Raw genomic sequence first — 23,471 nt, 5'->3', positions numbered from 1 at the left:
GAGATCACCCCGCCCTGGGAGCGAGGCTGCAGGAACACCACGGGCAGGTGATAGGTAAGCCCGAGCAGTCACCTCCGCCCACCCACGCCCCGTCCGGGACCCTCTGGCCCTCGCACCCAGAGCCTCGGCCCACATGGCTGCTTCCGTCTCCGTGGACAGGGCTCCGGAGAGCCGGGCGCCATGAATGCACAGTTGTGCATCTGACCCTCCGCCAGCCACGAGGTGCAGCCCGGGATGCTGCAAGGGGCCACAGACACAGGTGCGAGCAGGCGCCCTGCACTGCCGGAGCCCTGCGCTCGGTGGGAATTGAGTGTCTTCTCGGCACGCAAGGCCACATCAGAGGCAAAGCACACGGGGGCCCCGGAGCCCACCGACAGCAGAACACACACGTGTGCACGCACACGCTAGCTCTCTCACACAACACACGTGTGCTCCCATGCACACACGTGCTCACACGTGGGCACACTAGTGCACAAACACGTGGGCTGTTGCCTGTGTCGCCAACAGTTGCAGACACAAAACAATGATCACGGCACAAAAAAAATGAGGCCAAGGCCCACACGGGGCTCAAAGACACGACGAACACACTGCCCCTGTCGCTGGACGAGGCAGGTGACATGCCAGAGGTAACCCCCAACGCTCCCGGAAACTCCCTGGTCAAAGCCGAGACCGCTCGGAGGACAGCACGCACAGGTCGTGTACTGTGGCCGCGGTCGCCGTGGACAGGGCCCCCCTCGGGGGGGGGGGGATGTGGCCCGGAGCCAGCGCGTCTGCTTTCCCACCGTGCTCCCTCCACTGAGGGGGCAGAAGCGCAGCCAGGGACCGATGGCTGAGCCCACGCAGGGGGGCCAGGCTGGCGCTGAGGACGGGCCGCTCACCCACGGCCCCACCTGGGGTTCAGCCAGGCGTGCAGGCAGGGCCGCACCCAGGGTTCCGAAAGCTCACTGTGGAGAACCCACGAGCCTGTGCGCCCTCGACTCACTTGGCAACGGACTGGATGACCTTGGAGGAGGTGTCCTTGATGTTGGTGAAGAGGCGCTCGGTGCCGCCCCGCAGGATGTCCAGGAACCCGCCATAGGGCTGGTCGTACTCGGCGACCACCAGGCCTGCAAACAGAGACAAGCCTTAGGATGTGGCAGGGCCCGCCAGAGCCACCAGCACCTGCAGCGGCCACGCGTCCCCGACCCAGCCACCAGCGCTCCGCAACCAGGCACCCCGGGCCCGCTCACGAGGGCAGGACCTGGACACCATCAGCGGGCCGGAGCCTCTGGGCGCCCGTGGGCGTCCCCGGCTCCAGGACGTTCACCCCACTCTGAGCGCTCGCTGGACACCATCAGGGACCTCGTCACTGACAGACACGTGCCAGGGCCCAGCCAGGGCCACCGGCCTGTCCCCGAGGTACGGACACGCCGGCACACACAGAGGCCGCAGACGCACGGCGCAGGTGAGAGCGCGGGAGCAGGGCCGTGCAGGTGGCCCCAGCCGGGCACAGAAAGGCCACGGGAGCCGCAGCTCAGTGGGTCTGTGGGGGAGCGGCCTTCTGGCCGCCGCCCTGATGACACCGGAGTGGTGGCCCACGAAGGCCCCGAGACCCCAGGGCCCTGGGGTGCGGGCTGCAGCAGTGGCTGTGGAGGCGCAGACAGCGGGGGCGGTCTGCGGCCTCTCCGCCGCCCAGGCCCTGCCTGAGTGACGCCTTCGCCGGGCGCCCCGCGCGCGTGCGGTGTGGTCTCGTCTCGGCACCCCGAGGTGGCCCCACAGCACTGGTGGGCAAGGGGCCAGGACACGGGCTGGCCAGCTGCCGAGGGACCCCCGGGGCCGAGAGCTGCAGGAGGACCTGGGAGGTGGGCTCCGTGCCCCAACTGTGAGGTGGGCAGTGGCCCCGGGGGCACAGGGCGGAGGCAGGTCCTGGCAGGACTCCTGGAAGCTTCCCGGGCCGGGGTGCTGAGCCTTGGCTGCAGCCCACCTCCCGGTACACACCGTGTTGCATCAGCACTGGGCGCCCAGACCCGCCCAGCACGCCGGACGATCGGAGCGCGAACCTCTCAGCAAACACGCCCGAGTCGTGAGAAAAGCACACCAGCCTCACTTCTCCTGCTGCCAGAACTGTCTCCCCATCTGAGCCCCTCTTCTCAACCCGCGGACTCGGACCCTCTGGCCCCCGGCCCCAGGCCCCCCGCACGGCTGCTCTATTTCCTCACATACCCGTTCCCGATGTGCCCACCCTCATGGTCGCTGTGGGCTGGCCGTGGAAGGCGCACCCCCATCCACCTGGGCAGGGGCTGTGCTCACCAGTGACTTGTGGGGGCAGCTGGGTCCCTGAGGGGCCAGAGGCCGAGGCGGCCACACAGGCAGTCACCCCACAGCTCTGTGGGCCAGGGGCCGGGGCTCGGAGGACCCGGGCTGCCCTGACAGCACAGGGAGGGGACAGCCAGCCCTCGGTCTCTGTCCTCCTTCCTTGTTCTAAACTGCAGCCCGAGTGGAAGCCCCGCTGAGTTCTCGGGGCGCTAGGGAGCCGTGAACCTGAGACTGGTCCTGGGGACCCCAGACGTGCAGTCTGCCTCTCGCTGCCGGGCCCCAAGCCCGCAAGAGCAAGACCGGGCGCCCAGCGCGCGGCAGACGCGAGGAGTACTCACCTCCACCGCAGCCGCTGCCTGCGGAGCCCCCAGGAGGGGCCGCGTGCCCGTAGCCTCCGTTCTGCTCCAGGAGCTGTAAGGATCCCAACGCAGGTCAGGCACAGCGCATGGCGCCCGCGTTTGGGGCACATCGCCCCCCAAGTCCACCCTCCTCCACCTATTTACTACAAAAGCCACGAAGGAACCTCCCAGAGTCTCAACCCCAGGGCTGATCCTCGGGGTCGCCCGGGCGCACGGCTCCATCGCCTTAACAGAGGCGGCAGCCGTGAACGCCCCCAGCCGCCAAGGCCACAGGCTCTGCTGTCGACACAGGAGCCGGGTGGGGCGCCGCCAAGCAGCGGGGCCGCAGGCTGCACAGCGAGGCACCATCTCCCACGGGCCAAGCCCGGGGCCGGCGCCGCCTGCTGCAATGACACCAAACACTTTGCGGAGACTTGTGGCACCCCTGGTGATGGGCTCGGCCGACCCTGGGACGTCGGTGCTGGGCTGAGCCGCATTCGAGTGCCGGCCTCACACTCGTCCCACTTTAGGCACGTGTAGCTGCACGGCCGCTCTGTTCATAAGTTACATAGAAGGCGCTTTGCGGTTTCTCGTGGGGTTTTAAGAAACGTTCTTTTCATCGGGTTAAAGTTTTACCACGTTAGGCTCAGCAACGAGATACACGTGGTGTGGATTCTGTGCCCTGTGGTGCACCGGAGGCGGCCAGTGTTAACGGGAACGCTCCATGGAGCCTTACAAGTAACACACACGCTGGCGTGAAGCAGGTGTGTCTGCTAGACCGACCGTGTCTTTTCCTCACAAACCCCCAGTTCTGTGGTTTCATCAGCTACGTGACAGCACACAGCCTCTCCCAAAGCGACTGCAGGCCGCCACACCTCCTCCAAAGTTCCAGGGAACGCGCCCCGAGGCTCGTCGGAGGACGCGTTGCTGCCTCTGGTTCTGCTGAGTCCTTCCCCACACACCCGTTTGTGGATTCAGCCCAGTCTCCTACGCGGTGCTCTCCTGGTTTCAGAGTCTGTCGGGGCCTGTGTGCCCGTGCTGCCCCGTGGGGGACTGGCTTCTCTCCCCGCGAGGCCCCGGGCAGAAGAACCCTACAGAAGGGGTTTAACGTCTGACCCGCGGGCCCTGGGTTCTAGAAGCGCTAAGAGCACAACGTGCTCACGAGCCCCACTGCCCAGCGGCCTGCGCTGTTCCATGGGCATCTCTGCCCACGCCGCAGAGCAGGGCCAGCGGCACACGCGCAGACTGGCTGCCCCTGGATTACGGCCCTCGCTGCGCCACCCGAGCCTCTGCCACTGCCAGGGGCACACATTTTCTGTAAAGGCCACTGGGCAGCCCAGGCTGACCTCTGACGGCTTCCAGCCTCTATGAACCGCCCATACTGGACATCCGGGTCCGCTCCCATCCCCTGCCCGGCCCCCGGCTCTGCTTCGAACTCCGGAGACCCCACATGGCGGCACACTTCTCCTCAGGCGACCCCGCTGCCTGGGGGCTCCCCCCTGCGTGGGGGCCGTGAGCGCCCGGGGAGCCGGGCTCTATGGCGACGTCGAGACGGTGGGACCACGAGCAGCACGCGGAGGCCTACCTCGGTGATGGGCGACTTGGGGTTCACGTTGCGGGCGGCCGCGATCTCCTGGAGCTGGCTCACCAGCTCCGTGATGGACAGCCGCTCCTCAGGATTGACCCTGAGCGTGGCACCTAGGGCAGAGGCAGCGTGTGCTCGTTCCGCGGGCGCCGAGGCCGGGCTCCTGGGGAGCAAGCACCACCTGCTCTGCAGGGGCTAGGGACCCCGGAGGCCCTGCGTTTTGCTTACGGTACTGATTTTAAAAGCAAGCGAGGGATGACAGCGTGAGGAACAAAATCACCGGAGCAGCCACTCAGGACGTGTGTTCACAGGGGTGCGGGGGACGTCGGCAGGTGGGACTTACGGATGAGGCCGTGGAACACGGAGTAGCGTGTGTCGTCGGCAGGGATCGCGTACTTGCCGTTGACGATGCGGAGCTTCGCCCCGTCCTCAAACGGGTGCTGCCCGAAGCAGAGCAGGTACAGGATGCAGCCCAGGGCCTGCAGGAGATGGGCAAGGCCTGTTGAGTCTCACCTGCGCCCCCGCCCATCTGGTCGCGGTCCACGCTTGCCAGGCACAGAGACCATCCCAGTCAGAGCGGCCAACAAACTCCAACCCTTCACGCTCTGATCAAAAGGTCCTTCCGAGATGCAAAGTTCCTACAGCCCAGTGTGGGGATCTACCGGCCGGCCGGCTGTGCAGAGGGGCATGTGGCCAGGCGACTGCAAGGAGGGTGCCCCCACCATGCTTCTCTGGGCTGACGTGAGCGCCGGGGATGAATCTGGGGGCTGTCGAGGCTCCACGGGGTCGGCACTGAAGCCAAACGTCAGTGTCCCCGCCATGTTTCCACCACAGCTCCAGCCACGGGAACATGATGGGGAACCAAACCCGACCAGTGTGTTGGGGGAGCAGCTCATTCTGGGCCCAGACCAGGCCAAGCCCCAGCGCCAACTCCCGACCTGCCTTCCAACTCCCGCATGTGTGCGTGCACGTGGTTCTTGGGCTGGGACAGGCTGAGGGCGCCCACCTGGGGTTGACCAGCTCATGTGTGTCAAAGAGTCTCCACCTACCCCTAGGACAGGGACTCACATCCACGGCGGGGCTGAGGCCGGACTCGGGCCTGATGGGCCTAGACCATGAGCCTCGAGGCGCGGGGGTTCAGGGCCATCTGTCCCTGCTCTTAGGGACACCGGAGAGGCCGCAGGACACCTGAGACGGGCAGGAGCAGTGCCATGTGCACGGCGCCATGCTCCCCGAGCTCTGTGCCTGACTCTGAACCAAGGCGTCAGCAGATACCTGCTCAGCCAGGCCCCACACTCACCGCATACAGGGACTGCCCTCCATCGATGGGACATGTTCCAGGAGATGTGAAGGGTCACCCCAAGTGTGTGGCCTGACCTCACTTTGAAGCCCCCTGCAAGGCATCGGGCCCGGCCATCGCTCTGGCCACCACCAGGTCAGCATATAGCTGCAAGGCCATCTGGGAGGTCCTCTTTCTGACCACGTGAACTGTGGCTTCGTGAACCCCCGGCCCCGTGAAGGGGCTCCGACGAGGAGAGCTCAGGTCCAAGGGTGCAGGAGCGACCTGTCTCAGGCCCAAAGCCCACGCAGCACCTGCACCCACTCTGCTACCCACCCCCCGACCCCACACCCCCGTCAGCACATCTCCGCTAACAGCATCACAAGGGCCGTTGAAAAAACGGAAGAACAAGCCAAGAGGAAAAGAGAAGGGAGGCTGAGGGGACCAGCAGGCTGGAGCCTGCGCCCCAGGGCCTTGCGCCAGCTGTGGCGGGGCTGCCCATGCACTGCGGGCGAGCGGCCTTACCCAGATGTCCTGCTTCTCGCCAATCGGGAAGTTCGAGTACAAGTCCACGATCTCCGGCGTCCTGTACATGGGAGTCGTGTTCCTGGTGATCTAAATAAAGGACACAAACGTATCAGAGGAAAAGTCACAGGTGAGTGATAGCCGCTACATTGCACGGTGGTCCCTGTGCCGCGGCAGTCGGCGCCCGTCGAGAGCCCTGGCCCAGGGCGGTCCCACGAGCGGCTCTGTGGCTGGGCCCTGCCAGGATGGGGTCAAGGGAACACGGGGGCCAGCACGAAGCATGTCTGGGGCATTTCAGTGCCACAGCAACCATGGACACACAGAACCGTGACCCGTGAAGAGAATGGCGCCCACAAGTCCTCGTCAACAACGAACAGGTGGGGGCTCGGGGCACCAGGTGTGGGAGTGGGGCGGGGGCAGGGCTGCACAGCTCTGAGGATCCACCCTGGGGAACGTGACTCAGAGCCCCACCAGGCGGCTCAGCCCGGCCCCAGCCCACGCGGCCAAGGCTTTCCTCCCCCTCAATTCTGCCCACCACCGGGCAGGGAATGCGTCTACAGCCCCGAGACGTGGGCGCGCCACTGGGAGCGCAGGTCCCGAGGGACAGCAGGGCGCGGGCAGCCAGGAACAGACACCTGCCCGGCGGAGACTCCACCCAGCACTCTTCTTCGGAACCCGGCTCCATCTCGGATCGCTCTCTTTGCTTGTGCAGCCTCCGTGGGCTGCTTATGTGCGTGGGCCGACGGTGGCACCCTCCCTCCCCTGGCCACGGCCGCAAACGTGGGTGTCTGCGCCCGCCCAGCGCTGCCCCCTGCTCACACGTGTTCGGAGCACGCCCATCCGTCTCCCCTGCGGCTCCCGTGGGAGCTGCCCAATGTCCTGTGAAGGTAGGTTTTTACGCGATTTTTTAAATTGCTGCGTTTGGGATAATGAAAAAGTCCTGGAGAGGACAGAGGTGCCGTGGAGACGTGAAAGCACTGAAGGCCACTGAACCGCGTGCTTAAAAGCGGCTAAGGTGGTACATCTCATGTTACACATTTCGCTGCAACAAGAAAAGGCAAGGAAGAAACAGCAGGTGTGGGGTGCGGTGAGTGAGGGTGTCTCCCGGGCCTCCCGGGCCCCCCGCCCCGGCCCGCGCTCACCTCCTCCTCCACCAGGGCCCGGCGCTGGGCGCTCCAGCTGTAGTCCGGGTAGTGCGATATGGTCGTGGCACTGCCGAAGTCGCACAGCTTAATGGTCCCCTGGTTACTGAGCAGCAAATTTTCAACCTGCGAAGTTCCAAAGACGGTCTTTATGAACTCGGGGTGCAGGCTGGACCGTGGGCACGCATGGGGTGTGGCGCCCGGTGGGGAGACGCTCTGAAGGCAGAGCGGCCAGGAGGCCTTCTGGGCCTGGGGACACTTCTTTCTGACCAAAGTCGGTGCATATACCTCAAAATGGGATGCCCAGAAACACAAACGGAAGTTCAAATCCACCACAAATCAAAGATAACTTGACCTAGTAACGTAGGATGTACAATGAAAGCGCTTAAAAACCTTAGAAGATGAAAAAAAAATGAACATACCATTTAAAAATAATCAAACACATCAATAACTAAAGAAGAAATCTAACAAAAGATACACAAAAGACCTCTTATTCAGAAACTGTGAATACATGCGATGAATTTTAAAATCCAAAACCAACAGGGACCCAGACTGCACTCCTAACGGGAAGGCACAGACCCAGCCACAGCTCCATAAGCCAGGTCCCACCACCAGCCCACATGCTAAGCGGGGCTGTACTTTTCGAATGGTCAAAACAAGTCAGAAGATCAGGATTCCGTGACCCAGGTGAGGGGCAGCTTTACTGACCCAGCCACACCTGCTCGACCCAGTGGCCAGGACGTCTGCAGTCTGCCGGCCCCACTCGGTGTGGGCTCCCGAGATGGACAGCCTCCAAGTCTGGACGCCGAGCAAATGGACTGTGGGACTCCACTCCCAAACGCCCCAAAGAGCGAAAGGTAAATCATACTGAAGAGGACGCAAGTGCACAACTGCTCCCAGCGAGTGACACGCAGCCCTGGGTGTGACACTCGTGTCTGGTACATCCCTGTGTCCTTCCTGCCCCTCCACAGAGCACCACGTGAGGACTCCCATCCACGGGGAGCACTTGCAGGGAGTCCCCCAGCGGGGCCGGCTGCCGCGGACCCGGGCACTGAGAAGCCCAACCCAGGCTGAGCTCTCGGACACGGATTCTTTAGTGTCAGCCTTCTAGTTTTTCACTTTCCTGAGACAGAGGAGAAACACAGCTGCCCCGCCCCCACTTGAGGACGGCACTCTTCCAGACCAGCAAGGAAACCAGGAAGGCTGGCTACAGACTGGACATGAGGGAAGTAGTACAGAAGTTTCTGGGAGGGAAATGGCACGTCTGGGGTCTGCTTTACAGTTTTTTTAGCAAGTAGGACTGAGGAGGGGCAGGGAAGGTGGGGAAGGGGGTTGGTGTGCTGCTACCCTGAGCCATGGTCAGAGTCGGGGCACTAGCTTTGTGGATGTTGGATTATTGCTAAAATCAGGCCACGGACCAGGAGAAAATACTTGCAGCACATGTAACTTAAAAAAGACTGTTGTAAGAATGTACAAAAACCAACCAACAGGACTTCCCTCGTGGCACAGTGGTTAAGAATCCAGCTGCCAATGCAGGGGACACGGGTTCGAGCCCTGGTCCGGGAAGATCCCACATGCCGCGGAGCAACTAAGCCCGTGCGCCACGACTACCGAGCCTGCGCTCTAGAGCCCGTGCTCCACAACAAGAGAAGCCACCGCAGTGAGAAGCCCGCGCACCGCAACAAAGAGTAGCCCCACTCGCCGTAACTAGAGAAAGCCCGCGCACAGCAACAACGAAGACCCAACGCAGCCAAACGTAAATAAATAAATAAAACCAACAGACAACAGAAAAACAGCGAGAAAACAGCCACTTAACCGAAGAGTGAGGGGAATAAGAGCACTGATGACTATGAACGTGGCAAAGCATTCAGCATCATTAATCAGGAAAAGGCAAAATCACTAAGCCCCCGGCCAGGCGGCAAAATGCCAAAGGGCAGCTCCGCGCACACACGGGTCCCGTGTGTGCATTGGGACGGGCGTGCCAGCACCCCGGCAGGGAAGCACCCCTGCCCCCGCACCAGGCAGCAGGGCTCCTGCCCCAAGGCGCGTGAGGGAAGGGTGGCGGCGCGCGCAGCCCAGGGGAGCGGTCACCTCCTCCTGGCGCCACACTGGGCCCCCGAGCCCATGAGCACACCCACGCAGGCGACGACACCCAGCAGAGCAAGAGGGCTTCATCTGGACGGGGGGCTCCTGTCCCGCAGCGCGAGCGTGAAGGCGGTACCTTGAGGTCTCTGTGGATGATGGGCGGCTTTTGTCTGTGCATGTGCTGCACCGCCCTGCACGTCTGATAGAATATCTTCAGGACGGTATCGCACGAGAGCGGACCTTTAGATTCAATTTTCTTTAAAAATTCCACCAGCTGCCCTAAAAGAGACAATTAAATTCACATCACCACAGAGCTGTAAAGGCTACGCCCGCCCCAGGCCCACTGCCCTCCTAAGCCCACCGCGGGCCGGGGGCGAGGGGGGGGGCTACCCCGCCCTCCGGCGGTCACCAAGCCCCGCAGAGGAGTGTGCGACCTCCACCAGGGCCACGGTGAGTCACAGAGCCCTGCATGGGAGCGCCTGCCCAGCCACCAGCAGAGTCCTCCTACCCTGGGAGCCCATCATGACGCAGCAAGCTACAAGAAAAACAACCACGAGTGCGTATGTCTTTCCGAATGTCTCTAAGGAGATAATCGCCGTGTTTCCTTAGGTAACAACGGTCCTCCGCCGTTAAGGAGAAATCTCCACACTGAACACGCAGACAACAAGGAGTGCGGCGTGGGAAGAGCACAGACTTGGAGAGCGAGGCTCTGGGCCCCCATCCCAGGCCCCAGGACGCCCACCTCAAGGCTGTGCCTTCCTGTCTCTGAGGCCCAGGCCCCAGTCCTGCTGTAACTGGCCGCAGTCCAGACCAGTGAAGCCGGCCGGTCCCCTCCGCGGCAGCTCCCTCCACGACTGTGTGCCACGTGCCGTCTCTGCCGGGCTGGCCTCCACGGCCGCCCCCTCCCTGGTCCGGGCCTCAGGCTGCCTCGGCTGCCACGCTCCACAGCTCAGCTCCGCACACTAGGGCCTGCGGTCCACTCGATGCAGCTGCAAGGGCGCCACCACATCTACAGGCCCCACAGTCAACCGGCACTCAGCCCCTCGCCCTGCGACCCTGCCTCCTGCCAACCCGCCAGCTCCCAAGCCCCTGCCACACCCTCCTGCAGCTCCCGGCACAGCTGCACAGCCCTTCCCCAGCCTGACTCTGGACTGGGGCTGGGCTCTGTCTGTGCTGTGCCCTAACCCTAACCCTCAGCGGGGGCAGGGGGCCCACAGTAGAGATGGAGCCCCAAGGGCCGATGGGGCCCTCAGGAACAGACCGCCAACCCCCAAGACGCAGACAGGGCACAGGCCCCATGAGGTGTTGCGAGGGGTCTAGAGCAGGGATGACAGTGGCCGCCAGGCTGTCTGGGGCAGCGGGGGCGAGCCGGCGCGTGCACGAGGTCAGGGTTCGCTGGCCTCTGGCGTCCCATGAGAATCAAGAGCGGTCTTTCTAAAGATAATTTTGTAGGTGGCACGGCGGCTGAGAGGGCACCGCGGAGGACAAAGCTGGGGTCCCAGGAAGGGATGGGGGCTCCTGGGGCATGTATCCAGGGTGGCCACCACCAGACCAACCTTCAGTGGAACTGGTGCCCACGTGCCCCTCCCCCACCACTCCCAAAGACCCTGCGTCGCCGGGAGCTGCCACCGCCATGCCTAGTGCTCAACCTGGGCCTCGCGCGCTGGCCCAGATGGGTAGTCCCGGCAGCACCGCCAAGACTGGTGCACTCGCCGAGGTCGCCGCGTCGGGGCTGCCCCCGCCTCAGGCGCCACCTGCAGGCCCGCACTCGTGAAAGGCGCCCACGGCCTCCAAACCCAAGATCAAAGCAACGCCAAGGGGCAGCGAGCGACTGAACAACAAGCTGGGAGCGCTGTACATGAACCTCGGCTCTCCGGGGACACCAAGGGCCCAGAGAGGGCCCTGTGGGACCCGCGCGGCCCCCGCCGCCCCCGCGCATTGGGAGCCTTCCAGAGGGCGCGTGTGAACGTGGGGGCACCACGTGGGCGCGGCAGGCTCGCAGGAGAGGACCCTGCTTCACAAGCTCCCACGTGACGCTGTCTTCAGTGAGCATGAGGCCTCTTGCAGGTAGAACCCAGCGACGCCAACCATCCGCTAAGTGGGAGAACCGGGCGCCAGACCTGGGCTGGGCGGGTCGGCACTCACCAGCTGTGGGAACCGAGGAGCCAGCACGTGGCTGCATCTCAACGCCGCTCCTGGCCGGAGCCCGGCACTCCCACGCCACCCCGTCGGAAAGCGCTGTGCGCTCCAGGTTCTGCCTTATCTGCTCAGGATGGGGACCCCCGTCCTCCTCCGCTCGCTCGGGGCGGGGATCCTGTGCACCTTGGCTCCCGGCTGCAGTCCACAGCACCCCCTCCCCAGCAGCCCCGACACCCCGTCTCTGCTCTTCTTTGCAGCATGACTCCTGCACTCACGGCCCCCCACCCCTCCTCCTGGGACACTCCTTGGGGGCAGTGACCCCTGGGGTTGCTTCCCTCCTGGGTAGCCGCCTGCCGCAGTCTCCCTCACTCTCCCCTGGCCTCGTGGCGGCCCCACATGCGCTGCCTGCGACCGATGGACAAGCAGGACGTCTGGCGGCCCCTGCCCCAACTCCGGGCCCCACAGCCAGTCCTCTACGCCTGCCGGACCTCAGGAGTCCTGCCCTGCCCCTTCCATCCACGAGCCCCAGGACGGGCTCCGGCCACCTCGCTCCCGCTCTTTTGCCCACACGGGTCCAGCACGGGGCAGGTGCTCAGTGCGGGGACGAGCCGAGCCCGACCCTCCAGGCGGGGGGCCTGCTTCCGCCACAGACAGAGGCTGAGCCCCTAGAACTCTCTGGAAGGCATGGGCTCTCCGCTGCCTTAAGTGGACACAGGAGTCCTCCTTTCAGAACACAGCAAGTGCAAGTGTGACCACCTCGACGCAGGTGAGGTCGCAGCCTCAGGACGGCGCAGCCGCTCAAGCCCACCTCCCCGGCCTCACCTGACCGCTTCCCGACTGAGGCGGCTTCCTGCTGCCCGAGAGCCCTGACAGCACGCCTCCACCCCTTTCTCAGACCCATCTCTGCCCCCACGCCCAGCGCAGGGACGAGGGGGGATGCAGCCTCTCAAAGAGCTCCCGCCGGACAGCGAGCCATGCTCTCTCCGGGACAGCCACCGTGTCTCCGGGAGAGAAGACCCGGGAGCATCTCTCGACTGCTGGGCGGTCCCGAGCCACTGGAACCTCACCTCGGCAGAGTTCCATGAGCAGCAGGAACTCGGCCTGCCCGGTGTCTGACTCCTCTTTTCCTATCGACGCTGCAGAACAAAACTGGACAATATTTGCGTGGCCTGAAAGTTTTTTCTGCAGGTGTCTTGTTAAAGGAGAATGCGTAAGTCTGCACGTTTAAAACAATATATACATAACATTAAGACACTAAGGTCAGAACAGTGAATGCAATTAGCCTGCAATCTCGCCGCGTCAGAGCCAGAAGAGGACAGCAAGCAGGTAGGGGGCAGCCAGGACTGCAGGAAGACGCAGGCAGGAGGGGGAGCGGGAGGGAAGGTGGGGACAAAGACCCCCACCACGCTGGCCACGCACCTGACCGCAGGCCGGCCAGGACAGCAGGCGGAGGGCGTGGCATGCGCAAGGCTGTGAAGGTGAACCAGGCTACCGGGAACCCAGCAAGGGGAGGACCCCTGGGCCCAGGCGGCCGGCAGGCTCACAGTGGACAGAGCTTTGAGACGGAAGAGAACAGATTCTGACAGCAAAGGGAAGACCCCAGTTCCAGGAGAGCACGTGCGCGAGTGGAGAGCAGAGCAGCGCCAGCCCCACAGACCGACAGGCCATGCATGGACGCCCCGGGGGGGCCCGCGCGCTCTGGGCAGGGCGAGAGGGACTCGGGGGGCTGATCAGAAGTGACACAGAGGCCCATGGGAACCAGGCCTGGCGAGGGGCTGGGGGCACAGCTGCTGGCCGGGCACCGTGGGCCACACCAGGTCACGAAGGACAGGCAGAAGGGCAGAGGCAGGGGGCTGCCCACCCCTGGCCTGGAGACCTCTCAGCAGGAATGACGACGCTCCCAAGGGTACAGATCTCTTATCATCACCCTGAGAGTGAAGAACAAGGAAGAGAACTCCTTCCTACTAGACACGCGCTGCAGGTAAGTCCAGGGAAGCCAACACGGAGAGGGCGTCACTGCGCAGCCTCTCGGCCGTGCTCAACCACAGCTGGACGCAGGCCTCCACGTGACCAGGAAAAGGATACCATGAAACACACTTCCTGAATGATGGCTCTGTTCTTCTCCTCTTCGTTGGACAGTAATCTCTGTATCAGGAAATAGCGTACGAGGGAAGAGTAGAGGCTTTATCTTAGTGCTCTGTACCCAAGAGAACACACACCACGCATCTAAGGGCTCCCCCGCCTGTGCTTTAACATCTGACCCGCAGAGAAACGTGACAGAGGTTACAGACCCTTGGAAATGGGCCTTTATGATCCAAGGACATAAGAAAAACCAAAAGTAGGAGGCTTTTCCCCAAACAGGCTAGAGGAAAGTGAGATGTGGGTCTAGTTCTGGATGCCAGAGTGCAAGTGCACACCGCCAGCTCGGCCGCCCCCGAGACAGGCCCTCTGCGAGCCTCAGGACAAGCTAGCACGCGTGCCCAGCACCCCAAGTGGCCCGGACGCCCCCTCCCACCGCACCCCCGTGGCCCTTATTTATAGATACACTGTGAACGCTGTTTTACACGAGTGGCCTTCAAGCTCCCGGCATTCGTGGAGCCCTTGCTTTGGCAGCTCTGACCCTCCTCCCCTGGCCGCCCGCTGAGTCCCCGCCCCAAAGTCGGAGACCACAGCTCTACAGTCCTCTAAAACTGCTGAGGCTTCACCGGCAGAAGAAACAAGTCACACAAACAGACACAGGCTGCAAAAAAGAAACAAACTAAAGAACAGGGATAAATCTCTGAAAACACTGTCACTTAGACACCTGTTTCTTTTAAAACACACCGACACCCACAGAAGCGTTTGTCCCCCTTTATTACCTTCAACGCATACTCTCTGCCACTCCCCAGATCTTGAGCTTCATACACAAATGCAAACCCTCCTGAAAATTAGAAAAATAGACATCAGTTCAGTGCTGTGATTTTATTTAACATTAAGCTTTAAAAATAACTTTCCCTGTCTCAAATAAAGTTTGAATAAGCATGGGAAAAAAATACCTTTACTAAGTAAAACACAAACTGGACTTGTGGCTAGCAGTTTGCTTTCTGCAACAATGATGGCCCCGATTTATATAATACTGCCTTCTAAATACCCTGCTTCACAGGAAGGAAGGGAATGAACATAGGAGCGAGATCAATGCGGGAAAATCAACACAACTGAGGCCAGTCCTGTGAAAACAAATAAAAGACTAGTATCACACGTGAATGTGGATGAAAGAATTCTTAACAAATCATTAATTCTAGATAAAATAGAATATTAACAAATCAAACTCAACAACATATAAAAAAGGATAATACAGCACAACTAAGCAGAGTCGGTTTAATCAATGTAATTCAATTATTTTTAGTTTGATTTGCTTACTTTTTTCTAGTTTCCTACAGTGGAAAATTTCATCATGAAATTTAAAACTCTCAGCAAACTAGGAACAGAAGGAAACTTGCTCAACCTGATGAAGGGCATCTCTGAAAGACCCATAGCAAACATCACTCAGCAGTGGAAGACCAGACGCTGCCCTCTAAGATCAGGGATACTGCCATTCAGTATCACACTGGAAGTGCTGGCCAGTGCAATCAGGCAAGAAAAGAAATAAAAGGCATCCAGATTGAAAAGAAGTAAAAATGTTTTTCTTTGCAGACAACATGATCGTCTATGTAGACAAGCTTATACCTACACCCCAAAAGCTACTATCAGTAATAAATGAGTATAGAAAGGTTGTGGGATGCAAGAGCAACATACAAAAAAATCAACTTTATTTCTACAAACCCTAAGTTAGGCAAAGATTTCTTAGATATAAAAAAAAAAGTATGATCCATAAGTGAAAAACATGATAAATGCACTTCATTAAAGATGGTTTTACTGATTTCTGGAATACACTGTTGAGAGGGTGAAAGACAAGCCCCTAATTGCTTTGCAAATCACACACCTGCCAAAGGACCTCTATCCAGAAAATATAAAGAAAATCCAAAGTTCAGTTTAACAACATTTTAATGAGCAAAATATATGAAAAGACACTCAACCAAGATAAATAGCTAGCAAGTAAGCATATGGAAAAATGTTGTGTCATTATCCACCAGGGAAATGCACACGTAAATAAGGATACTACTATACACCTATCAGAACATCTAAAAGTTCTTAAACCGACCTACCAAATAGTGATTAAGGTGTGAAGCAACTGCACGCTTATACACCACTCATGGGAATGCAGAATGGTATCATCATTTTGGAAAACAGTTTGGAGATTTCTTTAAAAGTTAAACATATGCCAACTCTACAGCCCTGTCATTACACTGCTAGTATTTACCCGGGAAAAATAAAAGCACACATCCACACAAGGACTTGTGCACGAATGTTCATAGCAGCCCCATTTGTAACTGCCCAAACTGGAAACAACCCACATGTGCATCAACAGTGAATGGATAAACCAATCATCCCTGCACAGAACACGACTCACCAACAAATAGGATGGAACTATTGCTAACATGCAGCAACAGGATGACTCTCAAAACGATTATGCTGGAGAACAAAAATCAGGAAAAAGGAGCACATGTGTATGTACACACAATTTCATTTATAGGAGAGCCTAGAAAATACAGACTACGCCACAGTAACAAAAAGCAGGTCAGCGGCGGCCTGGAGGTCAAGGATGCGAGGAGAGGACTGTGAGGGAAGGGGGAAAATTGTGGAGGTGATGGGTTTGTTCACCACCTTGATGACAATGACAGCTATGCAGACATATACATACACGCACATATACATATATATATATACACACACGGGACATATTTAAAGTGTTTTGACATATATGCAGAGTTACTGTACGTCACTTTTATCTCAACGTAGCAGTTATAAAATTAAATAGTAAGTCAATATAAAAAAATAGATGAGGGCTTCCCTGGTGGCGCAGTGGTTGAGAGTCCGCCTGCCGATGCAGGGGACACGGGTTCGTGCCCCGGTCTGGGAAGATCCCACATGCTGCGGAGCGGCTGGGCCCGTGAGCCACACTACTGAGCCTGTGCTCTAGAGTCCACGAGACACAACTACTGAGCCCGCGTGCCACAACTACTGAAGCCTGCGCACCTAGAGCCCATGCTCCGCAACAAGAGAAGCCACACAATAAGAAGCCCGCACACGGCAACAGAGTAGCCCCCGCTCACTGCAACTAGAGAAAACCCACGCACAGCAACGAAGACCCAATGCAGCCAAAAATAAATAAATAAAATAAATAAATTTTTAAAATAAACAACAACACAGTCACTTGTATTGTATTTAACACCCCGAAAAGCAGGACTATGCATTGTCTGTGAACACAGCACATGCAGAGGAAACAAGAGATGAGCAGGAAGCACATGCCGTAAATTCATGGTGGCGGCTGCCTCTGAAGAGAAACAGAGAAATGCAACCAGGGGTAGGGGGTCAACAGAACCCTTAACAACATCTGTGATGCTTCACTGTTTAGAAAAAGTCTGGAACCAAACACGACTTTTTAAAAAGCTACCGTTTATTCATTCTGGAGAGCAGGGACAAAGGTGTCTGTTCTGTTGTTATTCTTTCTACTTTTCTGCATTTTTGAAATTTTTCCTATTTAAAAAAAAACCCAATTTCAAATTTTGTGGTATAGCTACAGTAATCAAGACCGTGTGGCACTGGTGGAGGGACAGAGCAACAGAACAAAAGAGAAAAACCCCAGAAATAGAACCCCACGAATATGCCCAAATGATTTCTGACAAAGATGCAAAAGCAATTCCATGTTAGAAGCACTGTTTTTTCAATAAATGGTGCTGGAGCAATTGGACAGCTCCAGGCAAAACAAAGAACTTCAATCTAAACTTTACACCTTACACGACAATCAACTCAGAGCATACAAATGCAAAACCATGAGACAGCACAGGAGAGAAATCCTGGAGACGCAGAGCTTGGCAAAGAGTTCTCAGACTTGACAGCAAAAGCAGGATTCAGGAAGGAAAAGTGATAGAACAGACTTCCTGCAAGTTAAAGCTTTAGATCCACAACAGACCCTGTTCAGAGGCTGGAAGACAAGCTGCAGCCTGAGAGAAAACACTTGCAAACCACATCTGACAGTGGACTCGTACCTACAACATACAACGAGCTCTCAAAACTCAGCAATGAAAGACCATTCGAAAATAGGCAGAAGGCACAGAGACGTTTCTCCTATGAGGGTGGGAGGTGGAAATAAGCACGGCCTTAGCCTTTAGGGAAACACAAATTAAAGCCCCAATGAGCTACCACTACACACCTGCTGAATGATCAAATGAAAACACAACACAAAATACTGGCAAAGACTCAGAGAAACTCATCACGCTTTGTAATGGACTCGGCTGTGTCCCCCCAGAAGTCATGTGTTGAAGCTCTAACCGCCCCCAATGCGACTGTATCTGGAGAGAGGGCATTTAGGGAGATAGATAAAGTTAAAGCCCTGACCCAACAGGACTAGAGTCCTTAGAAGAAGAGGAGACACCAGAACAGCCGAGGGAAAAGACCTCACCAGAGACCCTGCCAGCACCCTGGTCTCAGACTCCAAGCCTCCAAAATAATGAAAATGAACTTGTTGTTCACACCCCCTTGCCTGCAGTTTGTACAGCAGCCCGAGCAGACTAAGACACTCAGCCACTGCTGATGGGAATGTGAAAAGAGCACAGCCGCTCTGGAAAACAGGTTGGTAGTTTTCTAAAAACAAAACATGCAACTGCCATGTGACCCAGCACCTGGGCATTTATTCCAGAAAAATGAAAACACAGCCACACAAAAACCTGTACACGAATGTTTATAGCAGCTGTATTTCAAATAACCAAAAAACCTGGAACAACCCAGATGTGCTTCAGTGGGTGAATGGCTGAGCAAACTACGGCACATCCACACCACGGAGCGCTCTGCAGAAATAAAAACGAACTAGTTACAGACACAACAACCTGGATGGCTCCCCAGACAATCATGCGGAGTGAAAAAAGCCAATTCCAAGAGGCTACACGATGTGTGATTTCGCTTACACAGCATTCTTCAAAGGACAAATTACAGAGGAGGACAGATTAGTGCTTTCCAGGGGTCCAGGAGGGGCATCTGGCTGTGAAAGGTACGAGGGACCCTTGTGGGGATGGACACATGCAATCCTGGTTGTGATGGCAACTCCAGTTTTTCCAGATGCTGCCACAGCGGGAACGGGCAGTGTACGCAGACCTCTCCGTACCTTTTCTTACAACTGCACATAAGTCTATGATGACCTCAAAATTAAAAGTCTACGTAAAAATAGTAACACTAGCGTATAAAACGCATGAAGGAATGCCATGTTGGGCACTGCTAAGACAGTGCCCTACACAGTCATTACCGTGTATGTTCTGTAATCGGGAAATGGCTGACCTCCTCTTCCCCACATATGGGGGGGGGGGGTGCACGTGCGTGTGTGCGTGTATTATATAAAAACAGGACTCAGATCCAGAATAATAAGAAACTCCCACAACTCCTGCCCAATAAAAAATGGAAAAAAGATTTTAACAAACATTTCACACACAGAAAAGATACACGATTGGCTAATAAGCGGGTGAAAAGGTGTCGGACAGTATCACGGGGAAAATGCGGATTTGACCACTACACCCTCTCGAGAACGGGTATAACCACAACGATAGGCGCTCACGAGCTGGTGGGGCAGAAGCTGGTGCAGCCACGGTGGAGAGGGTTTGGCCATTTCATCTGAAGCTAACCCTACATCCCACCCAGAAGCCCGCACCCCACTCCTGGGCATTTTACCCAAGAGAAAGGAAAACACACAAAAACTTCATAAAAAATGTCGTTGGCAACTTCATTCACAATAGCCCCAAACGGGAACACCCAAAGGTCCATGGCAGGGGAGGGACAGCAAACTGCAGCAGAAAAGGGAACCGAACTTCAAAACCATGAAGCCGCCGGTGAGAGCACCCGGGCGCGACACCAGAGACATGCTGTCCCAGAAGAGGGGACTCAGAGCCAGCAAGCGCCTGGCCGGGAGGGGGACTGGGGCCCAGAGGCTTTCTGGGGTGGCAACTTTCTGTACAGCCATCTGCTGCACAGGTGCGCGCATCTGTCACAGCACCTGCAGTCTGCATCCCCCCGGGTGAAGGACGCAATTCAAATTATTTTTGATAAAAGAAAATAGGCACAGCATGTGGCCATGCAATTCCTGAAGGGGAGCCAGAACGGCTAACAGGCACTGAAATAAGCTCTATCTCACCCATCAGAGAAGCGCAGACCAACAGAACCAGATACCACTTTTATCCACTACAATGAGGAGGATGTGGGGAGGCTGGAGTCCGGCAGGGCCTCCGAGGAGGCCGGTGACTGTCCCTCCCACAGCGCAGGGTCACAGACAGGGGCAGGCGAGGTGGGGCACTGCTGGCAGGACAGCAAGCACCAGGCCAGGTGGGGCAGCAGCATGGGAAGCAGGCCGGGTGATCTTAACACGTTTTCCCTCAGCATTGCTGGTAAGAAGCAGACACTCCTACAGAGCAGAATTCCAGGAGCTCCACTGCACACACGTGATCACTACCTACCCTACAGAGACGCCTGCTCACGCAGACGGCAGGCGGTGTCTCTGGAGACGAGCAGGCCTGGCAGAGGCAGGAAGGAGAGCACCTCCCCGCAGGGAGACGTCCCCATCCCAGGACCCTCCCCGGAAGACACCCCGAAGTGTCCGGCCTCAGGGCCACCTCCCCAGTGTCCCGCTCCAGGCACCCACGCGCCAGCAGACAGACACGCACTGGAGAAGTACCGCAGGCCTGGCACCACAGGCGCCCAGCGGGCAGGGCAAAGCCAGTGGCCGCCTCCGCGCTCGGCTCCCACCTGGCCCTCCAGTGGCACCACTCCAGCAGCTTCTCTTACCTTCATTTCCTCTGGACACTTAACCCTCCGGGACACACCTAAGACGACCCAGGCTTTTCCTGGGACCAGAGCCTCCCCTGAGCTGCCGCCCGACTCCACCATCACCCCCCGGGGGCACTGGCAAGCTCCCGACGGCCCCGACCTCAGCACCACCACGATCACACTCCACATGAAGCACCAGGGACTGTGCCCCCCAAGTAGCCAGGACCCCATAAGTACTGCTCTGGTGATTATTACTGCTTTATGCTGGGTGCTATCACCACGGTTAAAGGCTGACCTTAAAGCTGCCAATGGGCCAGTGAAGGGTCGGGTGGGCCAGCTGAGAGGGCGATCACTCAGGCACAAGACGTGGGCCGCCTCGTCCCGATGGCCACAACCGGCCACCGAGCCTAAGCCCCTGCTGCAAAGATCCTGGCTATCTGTGCTCTGCAGTGTCCGAAGAGGAAACGTCCCCTCGGAACCCTCCCTGGCAGAGACGAGCCCATCTCACGGGAGTGAGTCCACAGAGCAAAGCAGCCCTACAGAGCTGGGCTGCCCGAGGGACCAAATGCTCCCAAGCAGTAGCGATCCATCCCCGTTATCCTTTCTGGCAGAAGGAAGCATGAGCATGCAGAATCCGAAACAAGAAGACACGCAGGACGTATCCTGAAGCCCACTTGGACTAGGCATCTCTGACGTTGTGGGCACTCCCAGTCATTTGCTTTAAGAAAGTGAAAATTTAGAACAAATTTTGAAAAGGTTAGAAAGCTATCTGGATCACCCAACCCACCGTTCTGCCCAATAACCCATTTCAGACAAGTGCAAATTCCAAAAAGCTATGAAAACCAATGTTTTTCCCCTAAATCATTTGATAGCAAAACCTGATCTATTATAAACTCACCTGGGGCAACACCTGACATGAACTGATGTGAGGCTATTTGAAGACTTAATTATCCCACAGTGAGAATGCTTACTTATTTAATTACAGATATAGTAACACACTTGATTATGTGACACTTTCCCAACTCCCGCAGCAGTGTCCCAGGACATACAGGATACACACTATCTTTCTAAAACCTGAAGAATTCTGGAATTGTCAACATAGGTACCCAAGGGTTTTGGGTTCGGGACCTTCCCCATATTTATGCAAGGCAGCCTGATTTCCCGCAGCTTATGTTCTAAGGTTGCTGTTTTACGTGAACGACTTCATACGGGTTTCTTACCATCCCAGTTCAGAAAGCTGGAGCTGCCAGTTCAGGTTAAGGGAGGGAATCTACAGTTGCTAATCGCAGTGGCGACTTTCAGCTCCTGACATGCCCGGAGAGCAAAGGGAACAGGTGCTCTGCACAGCCACAGTGGCTGCTCCCCTACCCTTGTTCTTCATCCTGGGTGTTAAGCCACAGGCAAGAGCTTCCTTCTCTCCGTGACCCACCTCCCATCCCACCCCTCCTCCCCCTGGCCCTGCCACTGCACCCAGCAGGGGTGCATCCTTACCCTCCCACCTCAGCTGCGCCCACTGTCTATCCACCCAGAGGATCCCCTGCACTGCGCTGTCCTTTGGTCATCAAAGCCTGTGTCTTACTTGAACTTCCACAAGGCAGAAACCATGTACCGTCCACTGTGAACTTCTTAAAAGAATCAAAATACTTGCCTGGTATTTTCAGAATAAGTGAATTGATCTGGGGGAACTCTCATTGCTAGAGATACTGGCCCCTACCTCTGAAAGAAGAGCCTGATGTTTTCTCACTAAATCACACCCAAAATCTCTTCGTTTCTGACAGTGGAGAAAAAGTGTGTTCTGATGCTAAGACCAGAACATCACCTCAGGCCTTTAGAAATGAGGGCACCAGAACAGTCAGCCAGTTTCCCACCTCAAATGCAGCACAAGTAGAAGCAAGAGTGCTAACGCAGGGGATACAGTTCTGCTTCAGCACCGGCCCCAAAGCCAACTGTGTTTAGCTGGTGAGCACCAGGGCCAGGGAAATCTGCCATGCCAGACAGAACAGAAAAACCCAGATGAGGAACTAGGACTGCGCCAACATTGGTGATAAATTCTGGGTGAAGAAGGGAGAGGACGTTCAGGAAGCTAGAGAGAGCACGCGGAAACACAGCCGACTAAAGATGGACCAGCCCACCCTGCAAGGTTCTGTTCCGATCACACCTGTTGGCTCAGCTTGCAGTAACTTCCGTGGGATCTCACACAGAGGTCGGGGAGCGGGACGCTCAGGTCGTAAGAGAGGAAGCCCGGCTACCGGACACTGCGCTGCTGTCTGTCCCAACACCCAAGCAGGGTAGGACTGCGGTCACCCACGCCGGAGTTCCTGTCACCCGAGGAGGGCCAGCCCTACGTCCACTGCCCCACTACCGCCCTCCATGCGAGGGAAGGACCACGACTTAGACCCACGCCGCCGCACCGCCCGCCTCCGGACTCCAGCCTTCAGCCGTGCGGGGCCCCCTCGCTCCGCCTCTACTGTGGCCACTCGCTCCAGGCCCCGCCTGCCCACCATTCCTTCCCGCCGCCACAGCCTCCGCTCCGGCCGCGGGTCAGCCCACACCTGCCGCCAAGACTACCTTGCCCCGGCCTGACCCCAAGCCTCCGACAAGGAAGTGCCCAACCCTAGGCCGGCCTCACCCTCAGCAGTGGCCTCCCGGCCGGCCGTGACCCTCCCCGCCGCGGCCATTCTCCCCCGGCCCTGACCCTCCCCCGGCCGGGCCCATGCCACCGGCCCCGGCTTCACCTTCGGCCAGGACCCGCCGCACCCGCAGCCGCAGCTCGCCCATCTCCACCGTCTGCCCCACGAAATCAGTCTGGTCGCGGCCGGCAGCACCACCCAGGGAGCCCGGGCCGGCCAGGAAGTCGAGCGCAGACTGCAGCAGCGACATGGTGGCGGCCCGCGTCGGGCGCCGGACAGAGGGCTCGGCGTCCAGCCGCGTCCGGGTCCACTCGGCAACCGCCGGCCGCGAACCGCACCAGCTTCCGCCCGACGCCGCGACGCAGGGGCGGGAGCGCGTCGCCGCCCGGAAGAGCGCCGGCGCCTCACTTCCGCCGCGCCAGCGGCCGTGCATGCGCAGGGCGGGGTGCCGGCTGGGGGAGGGGCGGTGCGCGTGCGCGGTGCCGCAGGCCTCGGAACGGATTTCGGTTGTCGCGCTAACAGAGGGCTGGCGGCGGCAGTGCCTGTCCCTGGGTGGTCTGGACCCCG

At 58.2% G+C, this 23,471-nt stretch overlaps 1 protein-coding gene across 3 annotated transcripts in view; it reads right to left on the bottom strand.

Annotated features, from left to right (window-relative positions):
* The window catches only part of GAK (cyclin G associated kinase), a 49,714-nt gene extending 26,505 nt beyond the window's left edge, over window positions 1-23,209 (bottom strand). For 2 of the 3 annotated variants that reach the window (XM_082653401.1, XM_082653402.1), the window contains exons 1-11: window positions 23,010-23,209; window positions 14,247-14,308; window positions 13,474-13,533; window positions 12,456-12,570; window positions 9,386-9,528; window positions 7,165-7,290; window positions 6,023-6,112; window positions 4,562-4,697; window positions 4,219-4,331; window positions 2,634-2,706; window positions 983-1,106 (exon numbers count right to left, since the gene is read on the bottom strand). In XM_082653401.1, coding sequence (XP_082509527.1) covers window positions 983-1,106; window positions 2,634-2,706; window positions 4,219-4,331; window positions 4,562-4,697; window positions 6,023-6,112; window positions 7,165-7,290; window positions 9,386-9,528; window positions 12,456-12,570; window positions 13,474-13,533; window positions 14,247-14,308; window positions 23,010-23,154 — 1,187 coding nt within the window. In that variant the 5' untranslated portion in view covers window positions 23,155-23,209. Of the gene's footprint in view, window positions 1-982; window positions 1,107-2,633; window positions 2,707-4,218; window positions 4,332-4,561; window positions 4,698-6,022; window positions 6,113-7,164; window positions 7,291-9,385; window positions 9,529-12,455; window positions 12,571-13,473; window positions 13,534-14,246; window positions 14,309-14,423; window positions 14,477-23,009 lie in introns of those variants that run through there. The other variant, XM_082653403.1, reaches the window with a different exon arrangement.
* Window positions 23,210-23,471: the final 262 nt, after the last annotated feature.

This window comes from Grampus griseus (genome assembly GCF_964374135.1).
Source record: "Grampus griseus genome assembly, chromosome: 4".
NCBI classification, from domain to species: Eukaryota; Metazoa; Chordata; class Mammalia; order Artiodactyla; family Delphinidae; genus Grampus; species Grampus griseus.
The sequence above is the reverse complement of the archived record's forward strand: the minus strand, read 5'-3'. Positions and strand labels throughout refer to the sequence as shown.